This window comes from Schistocerca americana, chromosome 3 (genome assembly GCF_021461395.2).
Source record: "Schistocerca americana isolate TAMUIC-IGC-003095 chromosome 3, iqSchAmer2.1, whole genome shotgun sequence".
NCBI classification, from domain to species: domain Eukaryota; kingdom Metazoa; phylum Arthropoda; class Insecta; order Orthoptera; family Acrididae; genus Schistocerca; species Schistocerca americana.
This window is the reverse complement of record NC_060121.1, coordinates 694,822,334-694,847,481: the sequence shown is the minus strand read 5'-3', so window position 1 is coordinate 694,847,481 and position 25,148 is coordinate 694,822,334. Positions and strand designations below refer to the sequence as shown.

General features: G+C 39.5%; 1 protein-coding gene across 5 annotated transcripts in view; it reads left to right on the top strand.

Annotated features, from left to right (window-relative positions):
- LOC124605681 (tyrosine-protein kinase Src64B) overlaps positions 1 to 25,148 on the top strand; it is a 262,399-nt gene that overhangs the window by 113,851 nt on the left and 123,400 nt on the right. For 3 of the 5 annotated variants that reach the window (XM_047137537.1, XM_047137534.1, XM_047137532.1), the window contains exons 2-3: positions 18,640 to 18,818; positions 24,686 to 24,835. In XM_047137537.1, the coding sequence (XP_046993493.1) occupies positions 18,776 to 18,818; positions 24,686 to 24,835 (193 nt within the window). In that variant the 5' untranslated portion in view covers positions 18,640 to 18,775. Of the gene's footprint in view, positions 1 to 13,073; positions 13,362 to 18,639; positions 18,819 to 24,685; positions 24,836 to 25,148 lie in introns of those variants that run through there. The other 2 variants (XM_047137533.1, XM_047137536.1) reach the window with 2 other exon arrangements.

The following is a 25,148-nucleotide window of genomic DNA, read 5'->3' as shown; positions in this document are numbered from 1 at the left end:
GTACGCTTCTCAGCAACAGATTCCGTGACCGATGGATTGGTAGAGGCGGACCAATTCCATGGCCTCCACGCACTCCTGACCTCAACCCTCTTGACTTTCATTTATGGGGGCATATGAAAGCTTTTGTCTACGCAACCCCGGTACCAAATGTAGAGACTCTTCGTGCTCGTATTATGGACGGCTGTGATACAATACGCCATTCTCCAGGGCTGCATCAGCGCATCAGGGATTCCATGCGACGGAGGGTGGATGCATGTATCCTCGCTAACGGAGGACATTTTGAACATTTCCTGTAACAGAGTGTTTGAAGTCAAGCTGGTACGTTCTGTTGCTGTGTGTTTCCATTCCATGATAATGTGATTTGAAGAGAAGTAATAAAATGAGCTCTAACATGGAAAGTAAGCGTTTCCGGACACATGTCCACATAACATATTTTCTTTCTTTGTGTGTGAGGAATGTTTCCTGAAAGTTTGGCCGTACCTTTTTGTAACACCCTGTGTAAATAGACATTTTACGCAGTTATTCTAATTGCAGTAAGGCAAAGCTAGAGTATTCCGTCATTTGGCGTCTGCAGCTTCATACCGTAATTATTGATTTATATTTTCATTGAAAATGAGGGAGAAACGAATAATAATTTTCTTCGGAAAACTATTTTTTCGATTGACCTGTCAGTTGGAAGGTTTTGCAATTTCGTGCCTGCTTATCTCTTTCGTATCATTGTACACGTCCAACGGAATTGTAAGAAATACTGTCTGACAGAATTTAAACGTCTTATTCAGACACATTGCACTGAATAGTTGAACTTATTTTTCCAAGCATGTTTTTAGTTTTGCGTAGAGACCACAGTGTATGAGCTCACCGTTAAAATTTATTCTCTCATACCCGATTTCATCTTATTTTTTGTGTGGTATCTGCTTTCCCGTTCTGTCTGCTACTTCTCTGAATAGTTTTAAAAATACAGACAAAACTTTCTCTTCGGCAGCATGATTTGGACCCGATTGTGATAGTGAATTTTAGTGTTCCCGAATAAAAGGGCACAAGGATTGATGTTGAGGTTTCCGCTTACATTTGAGTGTTTAATTTAGAAAAAAAAGAAAGTATAACAGTACCATTTTCAGTCGTGCCAAAGAACTGAATAATTATTCGATTAGTTACTTTCTCCTACCTTTGAAATTATAGACTCATAAAAAATAAAATTTTGCTAGACATCTGATTGTGATCTAAAATCACACCTCAAATAAATAATATTGTCTCACTACTATAAAACGAATGACCGTAAAATAACTTGAATAATCCTTTTCTAAAAGTTTTATGAGTTTTGTGATACAGTTGTGCGAGCTAACGAAAATAGTTCTGAAGATATACATCAGTGTTGTATTCGCCAGTACACGAGGTCGTTGGCATCTGCCACGAGGGGAATGGAAAAAAATGGGTTGTCCAGAAGGCGGAACAGAACTCAGATTCAACGAGTGATGAACAGGCTCTTTGACGGTGAGCTACTTGCACAGCAACGCAACATTTTCTTCGGACCCCATCTAGCGCTGCCGGTCAAAGCACTACACAGATTTGGCGATCGCTGTCCATGTAGTATACTTCCGTGTTTAACCCATTCAGACCAGAATTTTTTTCTGGAGGAAGGAAAAGCTTTTTTATGTAATAATTCTATTAGGTGATGTTTAATGATTTTTAGACATAAGATTTATACAAAAATTTGTACCCGTTCTCAAAATAGGCTTTGTTCACTTTGCTTCTTTTTTTAGACTGAAATAGCTAATTATGAAATATTCTTTATTGTGATAAAATGATCATTCATTACTTACCATGTAAAATAACAATAACAATATTTATTTATACAGTGTAATATAGCGAACTAACCACGACTGTGTATTCTGGCGATCACGAGCTGCTGCGCACTGCTACATTCACTTTCTGATATTTTCTCAGTGATGCCCAACAGCTGACAGCGCTTGCTCGTGATGAAAGGGTTGAACATTCACAAATGTGTACCTCAGGTTTCCATTGGGGAAAAATATTTCTGTTGCAGCTAAGACACAGTAAAAGTTAATGTACACAATTGTAACCAGTGTGTGTGAAACAGATAATGTTTCATTGGTATTAATTTCCAGTGTTGTATACAGTACGTCTCGCTGGTATGATATGTTGCCGATGTGACCCAACATGAGCATTGACTGGGCGAAAGTGTTGCCACAATTTGTGAGCTGATCGTACACGCCGAGAATGACCGATATGCGACTTGGCCATTTTCCGTGTGAACAATTTTGTTGTGTCGACTGTACATGTAATACTTTGGAAAATATAGAGTTCTGAAAACGACTGAATCATTTATAACAGTCCTGTACGTGTTTCTTACGGCAAGGAAGTAAAAGAAACGAACTTCTCCCTTTACATAGAAAGCCCATAGGTTGATCATTCAGCTACAGTGACGGTGGGTAAAAATGTCTCTGCTAACGGTATAAGCGTATCTATAGCTAACAGCAACACCTTTTATTTGCAGAAAAGGAACACATTTACGTAATACAGGTTTTCCTGGAAGTTGCTGTGGAGCTACATTTGTTGCAAAATGACGTCCACGGACGGCTACACAAGTATGAACGGGTATCATTTTATTGGGAAACACTTTCTACACATCTGATTGTGACATGCTTCTCACGCACGTAGTTATTTCATTTTTTAAGTCGCAAAGCGTGCGTGGGCAATTGTGGTATACTGTAGTTTTTTCTGCTTCCCAAAGAAGAAAGTCTGCTGGAGTAGGATCCGGCGAACGAGGAGGCCATACGTTAATTGAGATGACATGTGTGTTATCTTGACCAGAGTGGTCGAACGAGGCCATGTTTTTCCAGAAGGTGGCATCTGGAATATCATAATGGTATTCCTCCCAATAAGAGATGTAAACCATTTGCACTAACGAATCCGTTTTTCATGGCCAAATTCTTTCAATTCTTGCACTGCTATCACTTTATACGGGAACAATTTCAATGTTTCTAAGGGCCTTATGGGCGGCTAAAAGCACGGTATCTATTTCTTGAGCCAACTTGCGTAGTGAGTTTGCTGGGCTCTGCTGCATAGTGTCAGAAATATCCAACAACTTCCGTTCGTTTTGTCTAGATGGTCTCCCAGTTGGTCTGGCATCTAACGCTAAGTGCCTGTATGTCGAAATTTCCCAATAAGTCGTCATGCCGCATTACGACAGCTGTTTATGGAAATTTTTCAGCAAACGCCTCTTGTACTAAATCTGTGAACTTATCGCCTTGTAAAAACACGTGTTCTACAAGAAAATTACGTTTCTCAGGTGAAAGCACCGTAATTTAAAAACAAACAAAACATTAAACACTACGCATAGCATTCAGTAGTTTTCATCAACTGAGAAGTAAACAGTTAAATTTCATGCAAAAGTAGAACGAGTTAAAAAAAGTCGAGATTTTGAACATGGCACCGCTTCAGCACCTATACTTGCTAGAGCTTTAGTGGCTTGGAAATAAAAGCAACCAGTTGAAAAATTCAGGTTTAATAAACCTTTACCATGGTTTCGACAGTTTTAAAATCGACTACTTCAGAAGGTATTGTACGTAGAATAAGATAATATCTATATCCTATCAGGGAGTCGCTGACTGTAGTACATGTGCTTGTCATCCATTTAATCACCATTTAAAATACATGATATAAAAGTAGTAGTTCGACAGTTTTAAAATCGACTACTTCAGAAGGTATTGTACGTAGAATAAGATAATATCTATATCCTATCAGGGAGTCGCTGACTGTAGTACATGTGCTTGTCATCCATTTAATCACCATTTAAAATACATGATATAAAAGTAGTAGCTCTGTACTGCAGAGCTTTTTAAAATACGCCACATTTGATAATGGATCCAACAAAGTGTAGTGTGCCATGTGAAATATGTATGGATATTTTTACTACTTTTGTATCATGGATTTTAAATGGTGATTAAGTGGATGACACACACATGTGCTAGACAGTCGACTCCCACATGGGACTGTCGAAATCATATTCAAGGTTTGATTGATTGACGGGAGTATGGGACGAAACGCTGAAAGTCATCAGTCCCGCGATTGCAGAGTTACAAACAGAAGAGAGAGGGTCCGCCAAAAGTGGAAATGAATCAAACTATAAAACGAGGTTAAAACACATACAGTAGAAGGTATAAAAAAAACTGGAATACAAAGGGGTAAAAGAGCGGAAAACCATAGGGGCGACAGAGACCTTAGGACCCTGGAATAGGTCGGTTCTAATCCAGTGAGTGGAGGTGGAGATCCCGACAGGGGGAAGTGAGACGCATTCCATCCGGAAATCCCACCCGTGGGCGAATGGTCAAGGTTTAATGATCAGTATTTTGCAACTGATCGGCTGTTTTTTTTAATCGATTAAAGAAAAACAACCGCTTTCGTTTGAAAGATCAGTTTTGTCCCTGCCAACTTCGTTTCGAACTTCCGACGTAATTTACATACGTAGTCCTCAGTTAAGTGCACAACGACTTTCCGAACATGCTGTATTTAATGTAAAAATGCCTTTTCCGCGTGTTCTTAGCGTAATCCAGAATAATGACATGTTGCAATTCATTCGTGTCAGAATGTATCGGACTTCGAAACCCCGGCTGCGGTTCCCGCATCCACTTATTGTACTGTCAAGCTTACTTATTTCAAGCACTTACTGTGCGTTTCGCACCGCACTGCGATTGGGATCGATTATCGTAACCTGCCTATGACCCTAGTGTGGCACGTCACGTACCAGGTGTGCGATGACGACGAGAAACGCTTTCACCTAGACTTCATGCGTTCGGAAGAGCACCGACATACGCTATAAAATTATTACATGTTGGACGTCCAAAAACATTTATTGAATACTAGAGCAGTCGAGCTTGTGATGAGAACTGTTACACCATCGACGATGAGAGAAATACTTTGACGACGTTGGTGGCGACTGGCGAGTTGCAGTTCGACTCCCTAGTAATACATCCCCGACATGCTTAACAGTATTAAGATCTAGAGACACCGCTGACCGTCCTCGCGTCTGCTACCTTCACTTGTCAGAAATGCATCCAACTGCCATACGGACAGGCGTTACCATCTACGAAGAGAGATTCTGGACCAATACTACCTCATGAAAAGTTGCATATATTGCTGCAGTAGCTTAACACATCTCGGGAAGTCTTGACGCTGACTCCAGTCCTCGGACTACCAAAGGATTTCTGAACATCCGCCCATCCAACATGAAGACTCCCCACAATAGGGTCCCACAAACGTTGCCAAACTAACACTGTCAAGGCGTACTGACTTGGGGGAAAATGGTGACCGTCCTGTAAAAGAAGTTCTTGTATTTTTAACTTCGACTTTGAAGCATCATTACACCTGTTTCGGAGGAAGTGTGTTCCTAAAATACTAGAAATTGAAATCACTAAATGAATCTACTCTTACCTGAATACATATAACTCACTAAAGTGCGACAAAGTCTAACTGAACAGGCCAGGGGAATGGCTCACAACATAGGCATCTCCGTGCTCTGTCAGCAGTGATTGCAGCAGTTGATTACTAGAATAAAGCTGGTAAATTTTAAATCTTAAATACCAGTAAAATAGTCATAACGTGAAATTCAGTGTGTGATATGCCCAACTCATAGTGAACACTAGTAAAACTATTATAGATAAGCTAGACGATGGAAATCGGCCGTATCCTATTCATAGGAACGGCATTAGCCTTAAACGATTTAGGTTAACCTCGAAAAACCTAAATCTGGATGGACTGACGAGGATTTGAACATTTGTCCTTCCCTGTGTGGGTACAGTAACCTGTCATTGCACCACGTCCGGTCGTAGTTGTGTTAGATACTGACTGAAGACCAAAAATGAGTGGCGACATTAGCAGTACACTTGATTTGAGAGAGATACGCTCATTGGGTTTCTTTCTGTTCAGTATTTTTCTAGCTAGAACAGTTGGAGGTATGCACTTCTAATAACTGGAAATTATTATTAGTTTAAAAGGGTAACCGAATACCTTGTTGTCATAAAATTCCTTGACTTTAGCGGTTTATCACGAACAAGTTTTTTTTTCACATGTTGTATATTTAAAATTTAGGAAATCAGAGGCTGAATTCTACGTAACTGTACTGGTCTCGAGGACAGTTCACACGAAATGCTCCCAAAATTGTAGCCACTGGTCAAGAAAGGAAAAAAAGTACAATAGCACACCGTCGAGTAAATAATTCATACCATATGTGTGTGTATGAATTACGTTTGTTCTTAAACACCACATTTCCAATCTCCTCGTGAAAGTGATCACGGATCTACCACTACTACCACCACAAAGTGTAAGCTACAGTCCAGCGCCTATTAAAAGGTGAGTTGTTGCTGTGGTTGAGACCTAGATTCCTGACTTAACGTTAGAAACGAACACGAAATCAAAAAGGTGGGTAGAACACGTGGTCATGTTAAAAAACGCGAAATCGAATTTATATGTGGAAAGCTATTGTCATTGTATTTAGAGAGACAGAGGAATCTTAATGATTTCCCCTGCCAAGAAAATAACGATAACTGTGGCAATGCTATCCACGACTTCTAGATTTGCTTAATGAAAATGAACACGAGAAGAGTCCTGGATTGAAAAAGAGAGAAAAAATCAAATTTCATCAAGGTAACGCACCTGTCCATAAAGGTGCTTAGGCAGCGGGAAAACTGGGTTATTTGAAGTATTAGCTGTTGAAACAGAATTATTCAACCGATTTCGGACTCACCTAATTCGACCTTTTCGCACATCTAAAGAAATTCGTGGCTGGGTAAGAGGTTGTGGCATCCGTAGGTGGATAGATTGTACATCTTTCAGAATTGCAATCCCGTGGTCGAATCCACTCATTGGGAAAACACAGGAAACAGTACATTGATCGAAAAGGAAATACGTCGAAGACTTGAGTGATTGAGTGTTCAGGAAACAACCTTTCACAGTCAGCAATTGTTCCGCACACTATAGAACTGTGCTATGGACGGGAACTCGTGGAGTACCGCCGTCAGCAACGAGGCGCATCTGCCAGGAAAATGGCACCACGTTCCGGTGAGCGATTCCCAAGGCCGATTAAATCAAATACCCTGCCAGGAAGGACATTGCCGGGAGCGCAGCCCCCCCCCCCCCCCCCTCTCTCTCTCTCTCTCTCTCTCTCTGTAGAAGTAGTAATAGCAAGCCATTGAAGTCTGGTGTACTTTTTGCATAGTACTACAGTGGCTCCCAAACTGTGTTTCATTGCAAAGGGCACAGAGCTGATGCATTTTCTGTTGTTTTTTCGGTGTAGATTACTTCCTTTTTATTGAATGATTGCAAATTCTATAAAAGGGTGTACTCATAACACTAAGTCGATGAGTGGCAGGACACGCGTGATGGATTTCGTCCACATGGATTTCACTACTTCTCTAGACAACAGACAATGTGTTAATATGCAACTGTCATTACCTGCCCAGAGACTATATAAGCAGCGCGAGGTTAACTCGCGCAAAACGTATATATATATAATCTCTTTGAGTAGTTGACGAGTTCAACTTCACCGCTCCCCTCTAGCTTTAAGTGCCTATTACGTCGTTCTTTTCTCGCGACATTATCCTTTCTTTTAACTGTCTTTTTTCTTGGTTTGGAATAGCATTTTTGCTGGTCTTGCATTTCTGTGACTTATTCTTTAACAGCACCGAAAAGCAGTCTCAAGGGCGATGCCAGTGGGCAGCGCGCATCATTTCGCGGTTTCTTGTTGTCAGTGATGTCTTACATAGAGGCCACTGGTGGAGACCAAACAGTGAACAACGAAAACTGCGACAGACCCCATTCAAAAACAACTAAAAAGGTTATCGAAATAATGTGGAAGAAAAAAGACTACATGAACTCAAGCAGAAACCCAGAAACTTGGAATCATTATTCTAGCTGGCGTGCACGTTTTCGTCCGAAGCAAGTTGACGACCACAAATGCCATTCTTCATGGAAATCGCACGGAGAGAGATCGCTTCCCAGCGAAACTTTTACAGCGTACTCGTTACAACCTTGGCATCATGTGGGCGGGCAGTTGGGATAGGAAAAGAATCACATGGATGGGTGGGTCCGCAATTCTTGCATCATATGTCCTTTGAATGGTCACATTAATTTTCTGTGCACATGATAGCACAAAATGATATACAGTAATCACCACGTATCTCTGAACATAAGAGGTTGTTAAATGAAAATAAGCCTCTTTAAATTTTAACCATACGTTGACATAACTAAACTTTCAATTCTTGCTAGCCCAAAGAATCAGTGCCAGCAACAAATAAAAATTATGACAAAACCTCTCGTAAACAACAAGCAAGTAGAAGATAGCTCTGACACAATCTTCTTGAAGAGTCACATTCATTAAGTTAAGAACTGGTAATTTAGAATACACATCCAAACATGACAGATCTGATCTGACAAATTTTCTTATACAGGGTGTTACAAAAAGGTACGGCCAAACTTTCAGGAAACATTCCTCACACACAAAGAAAGAAAATATGTTGTGTGGACATGTGTCCGGAAACGCTTACTTTCCATGTTAGAGCTCATTTTATTACTTTTCTTCAAATCACATTAATCATGGAATGGAATCACACAGCAACAGAACGTACCAGCGTGACTTCAAACACTTTGTTTCAGGAAATGTTCAAAATGTCCTCCGTTAGCGAGGATACATGCACCCACCCTCCGTCGCATGGAATCCCTGATGCGTTGATGCAGCCCTGGAGAATGGCGTATTGTATCACAGCCGCCCACAATACGAGCACGAAGAGTCTCTACATTTGGTACAGGCGTTGCGTAGACAAGAGCTTTCATATGCCCCCATAAATGAAAGTCAAGAGGGTTGAGGTCAGAAGAGCGTGGAGGCCATGGAATTGGTCCGCCTCTACCAATCTGTCGGTCACCGAATCTGTTGTTGAGAAGCGTACGAACACTTCGACTGAAATGTGCTGGAGCTCCATCGTGCATGAACCACATGTTGTGTCGTACTTGTAAAGGCACATGTTCTAACAGCACAGGTAGAGTATCCCGTATGAAATCATGATAACGTGCTCCATTGAGCGTAGGTGGAAGAACATGGGGCCCAATCAAGACATCACCAACAGTGCCTGCCCAAACGTTCACAGAAAATCTGTGTTGATGACGTGATTGCACAGTTGGATTCTCGTCAGCCCACACATGTTGATTGTGAAAATTTACAATTTGATCACGTTGGAGTACATACTGACGAAACTAAAATGAGCTCTAACATGGAAATTAAGCGTTTCCGGACACACGTCCGCATAACATCTTTTCTTTATTTGTGTGTGAGGAACGTTTCCTGAAAGTTTGGCCGTACGTTTTTGTAACACCCTGTATACATAGAACGGAGCCGGCCGGAGTGGCCGTGCGGTTCTAGGCACTACAGTCTGGGGCCGAGCGACCGCTACGGTCGCAGGTTCGAATCCTGCCTCGGGCATGGATGTGTGTGATGTCGTTATGTTAGTTAGGTTTAATTAGTTCTAAGTTCTAGGCGACTGATGACCTCAGAAGTTAAGTCGCATAGTGCTCAGAGCCATTTGAACCATTTGAACATAGAACGGATATAGTGACAAATTAAGCCCGAGCAAAGAATAGCAAGTTATAATTAAAAAAATAAATCTAAGGAGATGGCAGTCAGAACGGGAATTACATCAAAATTTTCTTCAGCACTCAAGTATATATGCAGATATCTGAACAGACAAAGGAACTACCTCGAAATTTAATTACAAGTACGCTCACTTATAGGCCTCAGGCAGAATATTTAGAAGCTGAAGCTAGTAAATCAGAGCCTTAAGGAGGGAAAGGCAAAACTTTACTTAAAGAAGGCAAGTTGAAAAAGTAAACAGTTTCACGATAGCAATAGCGGACACGCCTCAAACACAGCCGGAAGGCATGTGAAGGGACACAACAGCAACAGAACCTCGCAGCCGCCAGCCGCCGAAATGCCGGGCTCGCGCTTCACAAGGCTAAGAGGCGCTGCTGACGAACACCACATAGGTGAGATCTAGCCCACAGATTACACGAACAATAGTCGTCACATTCTTAAGATATCACGGTTATAAGCCCAAAATATCGATCATAAAGTAAGGCAGAAAATATTACTTGAGAAAAAAAAAACCGCCTAAAGGAAGGTAAGGGAGTACAAAAATGTAAGTAACGTCTCCCCAAATAATTTAGTTAAACTTAACATCAAAAGTGCACGGCCAGGTACTTTAATGAAACAGATAGAACAACTATATGATTAAGTTTAACCATCTAAAGGAATACTTAGTGACTAATCATTGCAAACAGTGTTTCCTTGATCCATACCTCAGGCTTGACAACCATCTAGAACCTAGTTTCAACAAACATATTAATGCAGGGAGTTCCCCTTAAAATCATTAAAGGATAAAATTACAAACCTTTAAAAACGTAAAAAAATCTCAAATTCGGTGAATAGGGATTATGCCGCACGGCTCGAGCCCTAGTTAATAAAACTGAGTTGAGAACTTCATTAAACACGAAAGCTCAAACAGCAAACTGCCGTTCACGTGAGGTGAAAGTGAAGTTTCACGAGTAAACCACTGAATTTGAAAGTGCTGCACGGTTTATGGCCTTGGTAATCCACAGCAAGTAAAGGTCTCAGCGATACACAGGGACAGTCACTAATTTACACCCCAAATTTCACCGATGAAATAAATGCAGATGTGCAGTACGGTTGCGGCCAAGATTAATCACAGCAAATTAAAATGTTCCAGTGGTCGAAAGCCAACAACAACAGAGGAACAGACATCAGAGCGCGGGCAATACTGACCACAAAATTTTCCAGTAATGATCCTCGCATACGCGAAAACGATGGGGCTAAACTGCAAGCGTCCAGGTACGCACAGCATGGATAAACAGGGAAGTACAAGTCTACTCAAGGGCGTAGTAGGACACCATCCATACAGCAGTGAGATTAGCACTACAGAAAAGAGTGCTAAGTCGATCTCGGCACATACAGAACTAACGGCTGAAGGAACCGTTGCGCGCGAAAACCCATGCGTGATAGATACCCTTACGCTGCACCCCTCCTGCCCGTTCTCCACTCTCAACCCACTGCCGGCCTACTTCAGACACTCTAAGCCAGCGATCATCTACGAAAATTGCAAGTTAAAATGGGGCCGCCTATCGGAGCACCAATGAAGGAAGCCATGGAGAAGTCAGAGTAAAATGAACTGGAGCCGTCACGGCTCATTCTGTGAGTCATGAACTACACACTTACGCGGTTTCCTTGATCCAGTGGACTCTAAAAAGGAACCGTGCTGCAATTTAAAATCCAGTGATTCACACTTTGTGCGCCCCGTCCGGACATCCTCGCTTGTTTTCCTCAGTAAAGGAGAATGCCTTCCTTTAAAAGAACGTGATCGATTTCCTTCTTCCTCCTAGCCCTATCCGGGATTGCACGCCTGTATGTCTAATTACCTCTTCATGGACGCGTCATTAATATATTTTTTGTTTAGAGCACAATTACATTGAACTTGTTGCGGCAAAAAGTAGTTGGTACACCATATTTTTCGGAAGATTTCATCATTTTCAGCAAGTCTTTTTTCCCCTTTACGTATTTATAGAACTCGCATACTTGTCAGCCTGTAGCTGAACTGGCGCTGTAAGATTGATTCCCTGCAAGCAGTCGATTTCTCAATCAGTCCGCTGGGCTGACATCAACGAAAATACTCCTTTCAGGAGCGGTGGTCTCGCGGTTCTAGGCGCACAGTCCGGAACCGTGCGACTGCTACGGTCGCAGGTTCGAATCCTGCCTCGGGCATGGATGTGTGTGATGTCCTTAGGTTAGTTAGGTTTAAGTAGTTCTAAGTTCTAGGGGACTGATGACCACAGCAGTTGAGTCCCATAGTGCTCAGAGCCAGCCACTCCTTTCACAGTGGCGTCGTGTGCTTATTTTGCAAAATCTGTACAAGTTGGGTCGGACGGATGGTAACCCTATCCATGGAGTACATTCGAGTGTAAGGTTTCATAAAGTTTAAGTTTTGTGGCTGTAGTGTGATGTTTACAAGTGACAAAAAGGTATAACTACTGTAATGTTTTTGGTGGCTATTTTTTTAGTATGTGATTACACTAAGGAATAAATTACTTGTGTTGTTGACGTTACGCCGTGTACAGTAACTGTTCACATTAGTTGGAAGTTTCATTGTTCATGCATGTCACCTTTTATAATAATTATGAATGCAAACGATATTCTAGGTGAAGTGATTGTGTGTCGACACAATTAGTTGTAAGTAAAATGCATGCAGATAAGCTAAAGAAAAGCCATAATACAGTTTCGTACGTGCATGACAGTACATTTAGCGTTTAACCTTGTTTTTTTGCGTAACGTAGATGTGAATCGTATGGGTTGTATCTATGATTGTGGCACACGGTAATTAATATTTTGCACACACTCATCAGCAGAACTGTTAATGAGCTATTGGTGATATAAAAGAGAATATTGAAAAGTCATATAGCCAACCGAAAGTATTTTACGAGTTGCAATTGCCTACTCTTTGTTAGTCGATCGAAACTACCGTATCTATTTAGTGACAGTAAATACCGCATATAAAGCTGTTTTTAATAGTTAATTCAATTCACCAACGCATTGTCTTTTTCCACACGTCTTAGGCAACCCTTTCCGCTGATGTCTCTGGGACGCTTATGTCGCGATGCACCGCTTTTTTAGGGGAAGTTCACGGTTTCGGTGTAGGCACTACCTACGACTAGATACAGAATGTGCGAAGACAGTGAGCGACAGAGTAGTTCTCACTCCGTCTGGCTGTCTTGTGAAATATTTGAAATCACCAGAATGCAACATCCGCGCTTGTGTACTAGAGTACGGGCTGGTCACGGAAGTACAATCGCTTCCTGCCGCGACAGTAGCTGTTGTCCTTCCTTCCCCGCCGTCTTCGCAGTTGTTGCGTCACTTGCGTGTGATTATTGTATCCCGACCCCACACTGCCATATGTGCGGTATTCGCTTAAGCTCTGTGTTGTTATTTTTTTTACCTTATAACCAGTTTTGGGTTCGGTGAACGCTGCTATTACTATACTCATAAGTAGTTTCGGTATGCATTTTTTAGACCCTTAATTAGCTTTGCTGTTTTTAAAGTTTAATATCATCATCTTTAAGTTCAGTACCCACCGTTATTCGTAGCATGTCTCAAGCCATGCCTCTTGGAATCACATTACATACAGAGTTAACCCTTCGGATGGCATTGCTTAGTAACCAAGTGAAAGTATCTTTCTTTTCCATCTGACATCTAGAAGACTGTGGCAGATGAATATTCGCATTTGTTTCAGGTAGAGGTTGTATATTCTCTGTTCTACATATCTGTTTTGTAATCATGTGTCAATATGCACAACTTACTGAACAAGACCTCTTGAAGTACATGTATGTTATACAGATGTAGGTTTCAATGTTATCCATTGATTGACATTGCTTCAAGTGCTTATCATTTGGATAATCAGTTCGATTCTTAATAGTACAGCAATTAAAATCAATGAGTATGTTTCCTTAAATAACTGATGGCAAAAGTATGCTGCTTCCTGCAAAACGATCATTGTTGCTTTGCTGCCTCATCTTTATTCAGTGGAACTAACACTGTATTTCTTGTTTGAAGATGTTAAATATATTTGCCTTCATTTTGTAGTTGTTACATCAAAACTAGTGAGTGTTCTGACAGTGCACTTATTATGAATTGCATAGAATTTATTGTGCAAAAAATGCAGTATGAAACAATGAGCATACCAAATTTTAGTTGTACATTCTCAGGCATCACAATGTTCGATTACACTCTTTATGTTGACATAACCTGAAAATAATTAAATTCAGGGTATAATAAAGCAGTGAATAAATATTTTGTTAACCATTATAATTTGGTTTCTTGTAAATTTCTCATTATTTCTTTCCATTATAGATGCTTTTCACAGTGAGTGGTAGGTACGAGTTCTGAAGTTAAATTCAAGTTATGTTTGTGTGCAGAGAAATTGTTGCATTTTAATGACACCATTTATATTTTATGTCAATCCTAGAAATTGCTAAATGTTTGCCAGAGCCTCCCTTTAGTCGTAAAATAATAAGTGACATTTGTCAGTATTTAAATCTTCGTGAAACTTTAGCTTCTGTTGGCGTATTAAATGTTCAAATAACTTACTTGGCTGCATTCCTCTAACCTGTTTGAACAGCTTTATCATTATTCTTTGGTCCTATTTTCAATGTTTGGTTGAAGTGGTTCAGTTTTAGCCAGTTACTTTTTTTGCTACTGGTGAACATTTGAACACCAGCCTTTATATTTGGTATCACTTTTTTAAAGTCTACTGGTACTTGATTTTCTTTTCCTTGGTTTGAGCTCTAGATTTTCCACTGTTTCAGGTTGATTGGGGACCAGCCATGTCATAGGCTTAAGTAAAGAACTACTTTTGCCGATTAAATGCTATCAAAAACTTCTGTCTATAACAACCAATAAGAAGAGAGGTATATGCTGAACAGTAATTTACTTATTGTAGTTGATGATAGGTAGTGCTGGTTCCCTCAGCTAGCCAGTGTTTGTGTAGGTAAAAGTGAGACTCTTTGAGGTGAGATGCTTGTAGTAGCAACTGAGGATGGAATAGATGTAGATGTAGATGTAGATGTGGGTGTATAGTGCTGTTCGATCCTAAGACATTTTCATTGTTGACTTCTTACAGTGTACTTGAACACCAACTTCTTTAGATATGTTTCTTTAAATTACTGATTAAATATGACTGTACGAATAAACTGTCAATTAGAAGGGATGTATTTCCTGATGTACAAGTCATTCTTCTCCTTTCCTCTGGCAATCCAGATTTATGTTTTTCTGTGTTTTCCTTAAACAGATTGAGGTAAATGCTTGGATAGTTCCTTTGAAAAATGTTCTGTTTCTTTCTACATTAATGTCCTAACTAAGTGAGTGCCTTTTTGTGATGTTGATGGAACATTAAGCTCTAATCTTCCTTCCTTTTTTCTCTAAATCACTTTATCTTCCCGAGATTTTTGACATAGAAGCAACAGTTTTTGACATTCCATATCTCTTTATTTGTTTTTGGGGGCACCTGCTGGAGTGAGTGTTGTCATTAACCTGTTGAGCTCTCTCTGCCTTGAGTGAGCACATGTTCTGTTGTACAACTGACACTAAAGATAGAAAATTCCTCTTCATATGATGTTGTGGATTGTTGGAATTGTTTGTTTGGGAAATGAATGAATGTTACCAAGAAGAATTTAGAGATCTAATTGTCACTTGTCATACCAGGTGCACACACAATGGAAAAGAGGGCACAGTATTTACATTGGCTTCAATAGGAATTATTACATCCATACTCTGCAAACCACAGTGAGGTGCACGGCAGAGGAGACACCCCATTGTACCAGTTATTGGGTGTGTTTCTGTTCGATTCACATTTGGAGTGCGGGAGAATGATTGTTTGAATGCCAATGTGTGTGCAGTAATAATTCTTGTCTTATCCTCACAATTCCTTTGTTAGTGATACATAGGGGTTATAGTATGTTCCTAGAGTAACCGTCCAAAGCTGGCTTTTGAAACTTCGTTAACAGACTATTCTGATAAAGTATGTCTGTCTTAAAGAGTATGCCAGTTCAGTTCCTTCATTACCTCTGTGACACACACACACACACACACACACACACACACACACACACACACACACACACACACACACACACGAATAAGACAAACCTGTGAGCATCCGTGCTGCCCTCTCTGTACACGTTCAATATCCCCTGGTGGCCCTATTTGGTAAGGGTCCCACACACTTGAGTAATATTCTAGGACTGGTCGCACAAGTGATTTGTAAGCAATCTCTTTTGTAAACTGATTGAAATCTCTTTTTGAGACTGATTGCAGTATTTTACCAATAAACAGAAGTCTACCATCTGCTTTACCCACAACTGAACCTGTGTGATCATTCCATTTCATATCCCTAAAAGTGTTACACCCAGGTATTTATATGAGTTGTCAGATTCCAGCAGATTATAGTCATAGGATACTACATTTTTTCCTGTTGTGAAGTGCAAAATTTTGCATTTCTAAACATTTAGAGCAAGTCACCAGTCTCTGCACCACGTTGAAATCTCATCAAGATCTGACTGAATATTTATGCAGCTTTTCTCATTATGGATATTATCTAACTGCATCATCTGCAAGAAGCCTGGTTGACTATTAATATTGTCTGCAAGTTCATTAATATATAATATGAACAGGAAGGGTCCCAACACTTCCCTAGGGCACACCTGAAGTTTCTTCTACATGTCATGATGACTCTCCATCCAAGATAACATGCGTATTATTGCTACCAAAAAGTCCTCAGTCCAGTCACAAATTTCACTTGATTCCCCCTATGATCATACTTTTGACAATAAGCGTAGGTGTGGTACTGAGTCATATGGTTTTTGGAACATGGTTGCCTTGATCAAAAGCTTTCAGTATGTAATGTGAGAAAAGTGGGAGTTGAGTTTCACGTGACTGAAGTTTTCGAAATCCATGCTGGTTGGCATTGAGAAAGTCATTGTGTTCAAGATACATCATTACATTTGTGCTCAGAGTATGTTGTGAGATTCTACACAAATTGATTTCAAGGATATTGAATGGTAATTTTGTGGAACACTTCTACTACCCTTCATGTAGAAGGGTATGACCTGTGCCTTTTTCCAAGAACTGGGCACGGTTTTCTGTTCGAGGAATCTATGGTAGATTATAGTGAGAAGAGGCGGTAACTCAGTGGCAAACCTGAAACTGATAGCAGTTAGATTTTTGGGGAGAATTTGAGTGTATGTCGAAAGGATAGGCAAATGGGAAATGTGGGTGGTGTATTTGTCACAGTGGACACGAAACTCAAATCCACCGAGATAGAAATTGAAGCTGCATGTGAGATGGTTTGGGCAAGACTCAGTTTCAGAGATGGGCATAAAATGGTAATTGGATACTTCTATTGCCCAGACTCGGCTCCTGATGTAACTGAAGAGTCTAGAGAAAACCTCAGTTCACTTTTATGTAAGTTCCCCAGTCATACTACAATCATCAGTGGAGACTTTAACCATCCAACAAAAAACTGGAAACATTAGTTTTGTTATTTGTGGGCATGATAAGACATTCTGTGAAACTTTACTAAATGCATTTTCTGAGAGCTACCGAGAAGAGATGGTTAGGAACGTCATTCATGATGCAAGTATATTGAATCTAATGGCAGCAAAGAGACCTGACGTCTTTGAGGACATGCACATTGGTGTCAGTGACAATGATGCAGTTGTGGCAACAATGATTACCAAAGTACAAAGGACAACTAAAACAATTAGAAAGCTATATATTGTTTAGTAAACTAGATAAAAAATCAGTAGTGTTGTATCTCAAAGAGGAAATTGAAACTTTCAGCACAGGTCAGGAGCTTGTAGAGGATCTCCACCTCAAGTTTAAAAGAATAGTTGACCATGCACTGGATAGGTTCATAATGGGAGGGAATCTCGATGGTATGCGGTCACTATAAAGGAACTTGTAAGAAAACAGAGAATGCTGCGTCACAAGTGTAAAACAAGGCTTAGGCTATAGATAGAGAGATGCTGAATGAAATGTGTTTGGCTGTCAAGAGAGCACTGCATGATGTCTTCAGTAACTACCGTAGCAGAATATTGTCAAGTGACATTTCACAAAATCCAAAGAAATTCTGGTTTTATGTAAAGACTGTTAGTGGCACCAAAGTTAGTGTCCAGTACCTAGTGAATGAGACAGGAACTGAAACTGAAGGCAGCAAAGCAAAAACTGAAATGCCTAACTCTGTTTTCAAATGTTCCTTTACAAGGAAAACCCGGGAGAATTGCCCCACTTTAATCCCTTTACCACTGAAAAGATGATTGAAGTAAGTATTAGTGTTAGTGGTGTTGAGAAACAGCTGAAATTGTTGAAACTGAACAAAGCTCCAGGCTCCAATGGAACCCCATTCAGATTATATACTGAATTTGTGGCTGAGTTAGCCCCTCTTCTAACTATAAACTGTCATAGATCCCACGAACAAAAAAAAAAAAAAAAAAAAAAAAAAAATAAATAAATAAATAAATAAAAAAAATGCCCAATTCTCCAAAAAAGGCACATATCACATCTGACTACAAGAAGGGTAGTAGAAGTGATCCACAAAACTATTGTCCATTATCCTTGTCATCAATTTGTTACAGAATCTTAGGAAATATTCTGAGTCGGGAACATATTTTGCAGCCTGGACTCATTTGGCTCATTTAAATGTTTGAAATTTGGGATGCATAATATTAAAGAGTAAATAAAAACACATTTAAGTAATTGTAAAAATCCATTCATTATTGAATTGCATTAACATTTTTACTGCAGGTGAAACAGTTTTAAAGCAGACTTACCTGTTCTTTGCAATAGTGCTGAAACTTCAATCTTTATTTTAAATTGTCACATGCTAAGATAAATTCTGTCTTAAATAACTTTTTTCCTCACATATCCACCAACCATTATGTAAAATTTCAGTATTACCCTACATTCACTAAAATAGTTCAGTAAGCATTGCAGTGACATTGAAATTATTTTTATAGCTACCAGCAAACTGACAGCACGCAATGCAGCATGAAAAGTGGTGCAGCATTAGATGTAATGTGCCATCCTGCTAGAAGCATGAGGCACTAGGTCTGATATCTGGCTCCTCGAGTCCATAACAACATAACATTCAACATGGGCATGTGTTGTAGTCGCCCTGACACCACAGGACCAACAGGTGAACTTTTACTTTTTGTATCATATTTAAAAGTGTAGTTGTATGTGGAAGTATTATATTAGTGTCTTACTGGTTCATTCCATTAGGAAGGCTATACTAAATTAAAAATCACGAAACAAATTATCACATAAATTTGGAAAAAAATATACTGTTAACCTTTGGTGAAACACCCCTTTATAGCATGTGCAGAAGATGATGCCTACAATCAGGTTTTGTGCCAAAAAAGTGACACTTCTTTTAATCTTGTAAAAATAATTATTGATTCCACAGTCATTCTTTCAGATTGTAGCAGACTGTACAATGTAATGAAAGTTGTTGCAGGTTAATACTTTATGCTGGACAGGGAATTCGTTCTGAAAACAGTCCTTAGACTGTGACTAAGCTGTTCTGTTTTATGTCCTTTCTTCCAGGTTTAACTTCAGCACAATGTATAGAAGAGTCTTAATGAGGTTGGATAGTAGCAGAAAGATATTGCAAAAGTAAAAACTTTGAGTGGGTTAGGAAGACATTCTCAGTTGTCAAGAAGTGTATGGCACTCAATAATAATTTATTGGGAAGTTCAGTTATTGTTCAATTTTTTTTCAATGTTTGGTATGGAGATGGTAGATGAAAATAGAAATTATAATCACAGTATAAGAATGAAGTTAATCTGTCCACACCAGAATACAATACTGCAGAAATGGGGGCAGGGTATGCACAGTCAGGGCAATTAGTCATGAAATGTATGTGAATTATGGGATCCTGTTATTGAAGATGATATTTGATAAAGTTGAAGATATACAGGGTGTTTATAAATGAATATCGGCGTTTTAATGCTTTATAATATTTATTACATTAAACTTACAGTTATAAATGATATGTCAAATGAAAGAGCAACTCAAACAGTTTTACCAAGAACCTTATAAATGTTCAATGTGAGCACCATTTGTCACACGGCACACATCAAGTCTTTAGCCGAGTTCTTCCCAAATGTTGATAAGTGTGTCTTCAGTGATTGTAGCAACAGCTGCTTCAATCTGGTTTCTTAATTCAGGGAGGTCTGCTGGTAGCGGAGTCATGTACACACAATCCTTCACGAAGCCCAAAAGGAAAAAATCGCATGGAATTAGGTCGGGTGAACATGGAGGCCATGCAAAGCAAGCCCTGTCATTGTCGTTTGGGAAGAACTTGGCTATAGACTTGATATATGCTGTGTGACAAATGGTGCTCACATTGAATGTTTATAAGGTTTTTGGTATAACTGTTTGAGGTGCTCTTTCATTTGACATATCATTTACAACTGTAAGTTTAATATAATAAATATTATAAAGCATTAAAACCTCGATATTCATTTATAAACACCCTGAATAAGAGCAAACTCCTTTACACATCCCAATGTGTAAACACCACTCAGAATTTCTATTGACACAGTGACCACAAAATTTTGCAGTACTATTGAATGGGCATGGGTATACAATATGTAGTGGTAGAGTATGATCACTAACAATTGATATTCTACCTTGCAGAAAAATTCTAATTGCAAATATATTTTTTGTGGGTGCAGAGTTATTATCGTGGTCTCCAGATTGAAGACTGGTTCGATGCAGATCTCCACGTTACTCTACCTGTGCAAGCCATTCATCTCTGAATAACTACTGCAACCTTCATGCTTAGTTTTCCCTCAATAGTTTTTGGTGTCCCATAATTCCCTCCATTACCAAATTGGTGCAGGACACCTCAGGATGTGTCCTATCAACCGATCCCTTGTTTTAATCAAGTTGTGCCAAAATTTTTTCTCCCGAATTAGATCCAATACGTCCTCATTAGTTATTTGATCCACTTATTTAGTCTTGAACATTCTTCTATAGCAGCATATTTCAAAAGCTTCATGCTCATCTTGTCTGAATTGCTTATTGTCCACATTTCACTTGCATACCACGTTGCACTCCAGGCTCAAATACCTTCAGTAAAGGCTTCCTATCAGTTAAATTTATATCAGATGTTAAGAAACTCCTCTTCTTCAGAACACTTTTCATGCTGTTCCCAGTCTCCATTCTATACATCTTTACTTCGGCCATCATCAGTTAGTTAGCTACCCAAATAACTAAACTCGTGTATTACTTTTAATGTCTCAGTTTCTAATCTAATTTCCTTAACACTGCCTGATTTAATTTGACTGCATTCCATTGCCATTGTTTTACTTTAGTTAATGCTCATCTTACAATACCATTTCAAGACACTATCCATTCGACTGCTCTCCCAAGTCTTTCTCCATCCCTGACAGAATTACAAAGTCTTCAACAAGTGCTAAGTTTTTATTTCTGCTCCCTGAACTTTAATTCCCTTCCTAGATTTCTCCTTGGTTTTCTTTACTGCTTGGTCAATATACAGTTTGTGTAACATCGAGGATAGGCAACGACCCAGTCTCACTTCCTTCTCAACTACTATATCCCTTCCATACCTTTCAACTCTTACAACTGCAGTCTGGTTTCTGTAAAAGTTGTTTAACAGCCTTTTGCTCCTTGTATTTTATCCCTGCTGCTCTCAGAATTTTAAAGAGTCTGTTCCACTCAACATTGTCAAGAGCTTTCTCTGTATCTGCAAATGCTATAAACGTAGGTTTTTCCCTTCTTCAACTTATCTTCTGAGGTAAAACATGTTCCTACACTTCTCTGGAACCCAAACTGACCTTCCACAAGGTCAGCTTTTGCTAGATTTTGAGTTCATCTGTATGTTATATGTGTCAATATTTGCAGTCATGACTTATTAAACTGATGGTTTAGTAGTACTCTACTGTGTCGGCACCTGTGTTCATTGGAATTGGAGTTGTTGTATTCTTCTTCAAGTTAGAGGTATTTCATCAGTGTCACATATATTGTAACCCTGGTGCAGTAGTTCTGTCATTGCTGGCCCTCCCAAGGATCATGATAAGTCGGAGGAAATGTTGCTTATCCTAGGGGCCTTGTTTCCACTCAGGTCTTTCAGTGCTCTGTCAAATTCTTCTTGCAGTATCACATCTCCATCTTCACTTACTTCATTTTTATATATTTTCCTCAAGTTTGGTTCTCTTATAAGACCATCTATATATTCCTTCCACCTTTTAGCATTTCCTTCTTCGCATAGTACTGGCATGCCATAGTATTCGTACATTTATGCTGCTTCTCTGCAGCTTTAATGCTCAGTGTGTTGACTTAGTTCTGTTTGTTTTTATATTTTGTGCAAAATTATTCACACTGATTTGAAGTGCACAAGGTATGTGGTATGCTGCCAATTCATGACAGTAGTAGTGCCAGTAAGATGCTCAGTGGTAGTTTATGGAATGATGTGAAGTTTAAAATCATTTGTATAACTGTTGAAGTTACACCTGTCTCATTTCTTATTTCTGAATCCATACAATATTTTGTTGAAATGAGCTTAAAATGATAAATGTGTGATGAATGGACTGGGAAGAACATACATTTGGAAACCAGTATCTAGAAATACAAATACTATGTATGGAAAATAAACAACTTAATTAAATGGTGTGCCAAGTAACTGAGAAAGTGAGTGAAATGGACTAAAATGGAAGATCTGTAACGCAATTACAATAGTGAAACTTGAGCTTATCCCAGTATATCAAATGTTCAGTTATCTTCTAGGAATGCAGCCAGACGATGACCTCAACTACTGCCGATATTATGACAGGTGAACACCTCAGCATTTCATCTTGGGGATTGATAATGACAGGGTGTTCATCATTGAAATATTGGCAGTTGTTGTTGAGATTACCTGCCTGCACTCCTGTAAGTTATTTCAACAGTTACAATAATATTTAGTAGTATCTTATATACCAGGTAACCAAATGTTCAGTACCTCATTGATATCCTTGTCAATAACATGTTTGTAAATCTAGGGTTCATTTATGTGAAGTATATACATTTGTATTTTGTCTCTTTGTGGCACCAATGTAACACTTGAAGTTTTTTGCAAGAGTTCACACAAGGTTAAGTAAGTCATGTAACAACTGAAAAAGAGACTTCCTGGCAGATTAAAGCTGTGTGCCCGACCGAGACTCGAACTCGGGACCTTTGCCTTTCGCGGGCAAGTGCTCTACCAACTAAGCTACCGAAGCACGACTCACGCCCGGTACTCACAGCTTTACTTCTGCCAGTACCTCGTCTCCTACCTTCCAAACTTTACAGAAGCTCTCCTGCGAACCTTGCAGAACTAGCACTCCTGAAAGAAAGGATATTGCGGAGACATGGCTTAGCCACAGCCTGGGGGATGTTTCCAGAATGAGATTCTGCAAGGTTCGCAGGAGAGCTTCTGTAAAGTTTGGAAGGTAGGAGACGAGGTACTGGCAGAAGTAAAGCTGTGAGTACCGGGCGTGAGTCGTGCTTCGGTAGCTCAGTTGGTAGAGCACTTGCCCGCGAAAGGCAAAGGTCCCGAGTTCGAGTCTCGGTCGGGCACACAGCTTTAATCTGCCAGGAAGTTTCATATCAGCGCCCACTCCGCTGCAGAGTGAAAATCTCATTCTGGAAACATCCCCCAGGCTGTGGCTAAGCCATGTCTCCGCAATATCCTTTCTTTCAGGAGTGCTAGTTCTGCAAGGTTCGCAGGAGTGCTTCTGTAAAGTTTGGAAGGTAGGAGACGAGGTACTGGCAGAAGTAAAGCTGTGAGTACCGGGCGTGAGTCGTGCTTCGGTAGCTCAGTTGGTAGAGCACTTGCCCGCGAAAGGCAAAGGTCCCGAGTTCGAGTCTCGGTCGGGCACACAGCTTTAATCTGCCAGGAAGTTTCGTATCAGCGCACACTCCGCTGCAGAGTGAAAATCTCATTCTGAACTGAAAAAGAGTTTTGCACCACGTGCATATCTTTGAACATGTCTGCACTCAGTTGAGGCAAGCAGTAAATGAAAAAGTAAGTCTTATGAATCTGAACAATAACTATATTGCAAAATAAAATCAAACAATAACCAAAAATAAAAGAAATATGTTCAAAAGTGCACATATTTGTACTTCTGTCTGTATCAAAATCCATTACTGGAAAACGTTCAGTGCTACATTGCTGTATTCAATACATTGGAAGATGCTTAGGTTCCCCCTTGCATACTGTCCACAAAGTGGTCGAGAAACTGCTGCTCAAAACTGTCACACTCTTTGACCAATGGGCCACACAAGTTCGTCCAGTGTTTAAGGATGATTTCTGTGGTGACTCAGTGATATTTTCATGATAGCTATTGTGGCTATTCTTGGTAAACAAAAACAGCAAAAGAAATGAAAAAGTTGATAATAAAATCTGTCCTCTGTCTTTTATAGTATTGCTACTGTGGCAATCTACAGTACACTTTCAAGATTACAGAAGAATGTATGTAGAATTTTGTTAAAATATGTGGTTCACCTGTGAATGTAATAGGCTTCTTTTGTGTATGACGTCACAGTGCAGTGACTCCCACTTATTCAGCATACACAGTTTTCAAAAATGGCACTACTGCAAGGACATTTCAATACTACAAAATTAATAAATAACTAATGTGCTTTACAATTCAGCTTAATGTTTAAACAGTTTTTTTTTAAAATTATAACTGCTATGCAAAAAAATATGTATTCTTGTCAATGATTGAAATTAAACATGAACATTAGTATTACAGGCTACAACCAGCAAGAGTTTATTAATAGTGAACTTAAAAGTGTAACCAGATTGGGTAATGTGAGAGAGATAATTACAGGCAGGAAATTGTAAACAGTGGGTAGAGAAATAGAGATTGAGTGAGCCAGAAAGGCATCTTAGGGGTGTGTGTGTGTGTGTGTGTGTGTGTGTGTGTGTGTGTGTGTGTGTGTGTGTGTGTGTTATATTGTCTGCATGTTTTTATATCCAGAGTAACATACCTAACTATATATTTATTTTGAAAGTTTACCATCCAGGATACAAGATACCAGATGGATCAGATAACGGGACGCAAGGAAGTAATGGTGATCCTAGATATACACCTGACCCAAACAGGCCAGGTGGACAAGTCAAAAGGCCAGGAGCTGACATCATTCGCACACCAACTGCACCATGTACGTTTATTCATCATTGTTGTTTAGAAAACTAGACAATATTATTTAACTTTTCTGTTGGCTAGTGAGGCTATGTGAAGACCATAACAGCTGTAGTCTACCAACTTCCCTAGAGGCAAACAAGGAAAACAGACATGTCATAGCTTTATGACTTTAGTCAAAATACTTGAAACATGTTTTCTGTAATACACTGTGAGAAAATAAACCTTAATTTTCACTAAAAAATTGAATATTAACCCACTGTAGTATTTGAAGGAAATCAATACTAGCTAATGTATAGTTAGATTACTCGACTCCTTGAAAAACATGCTGT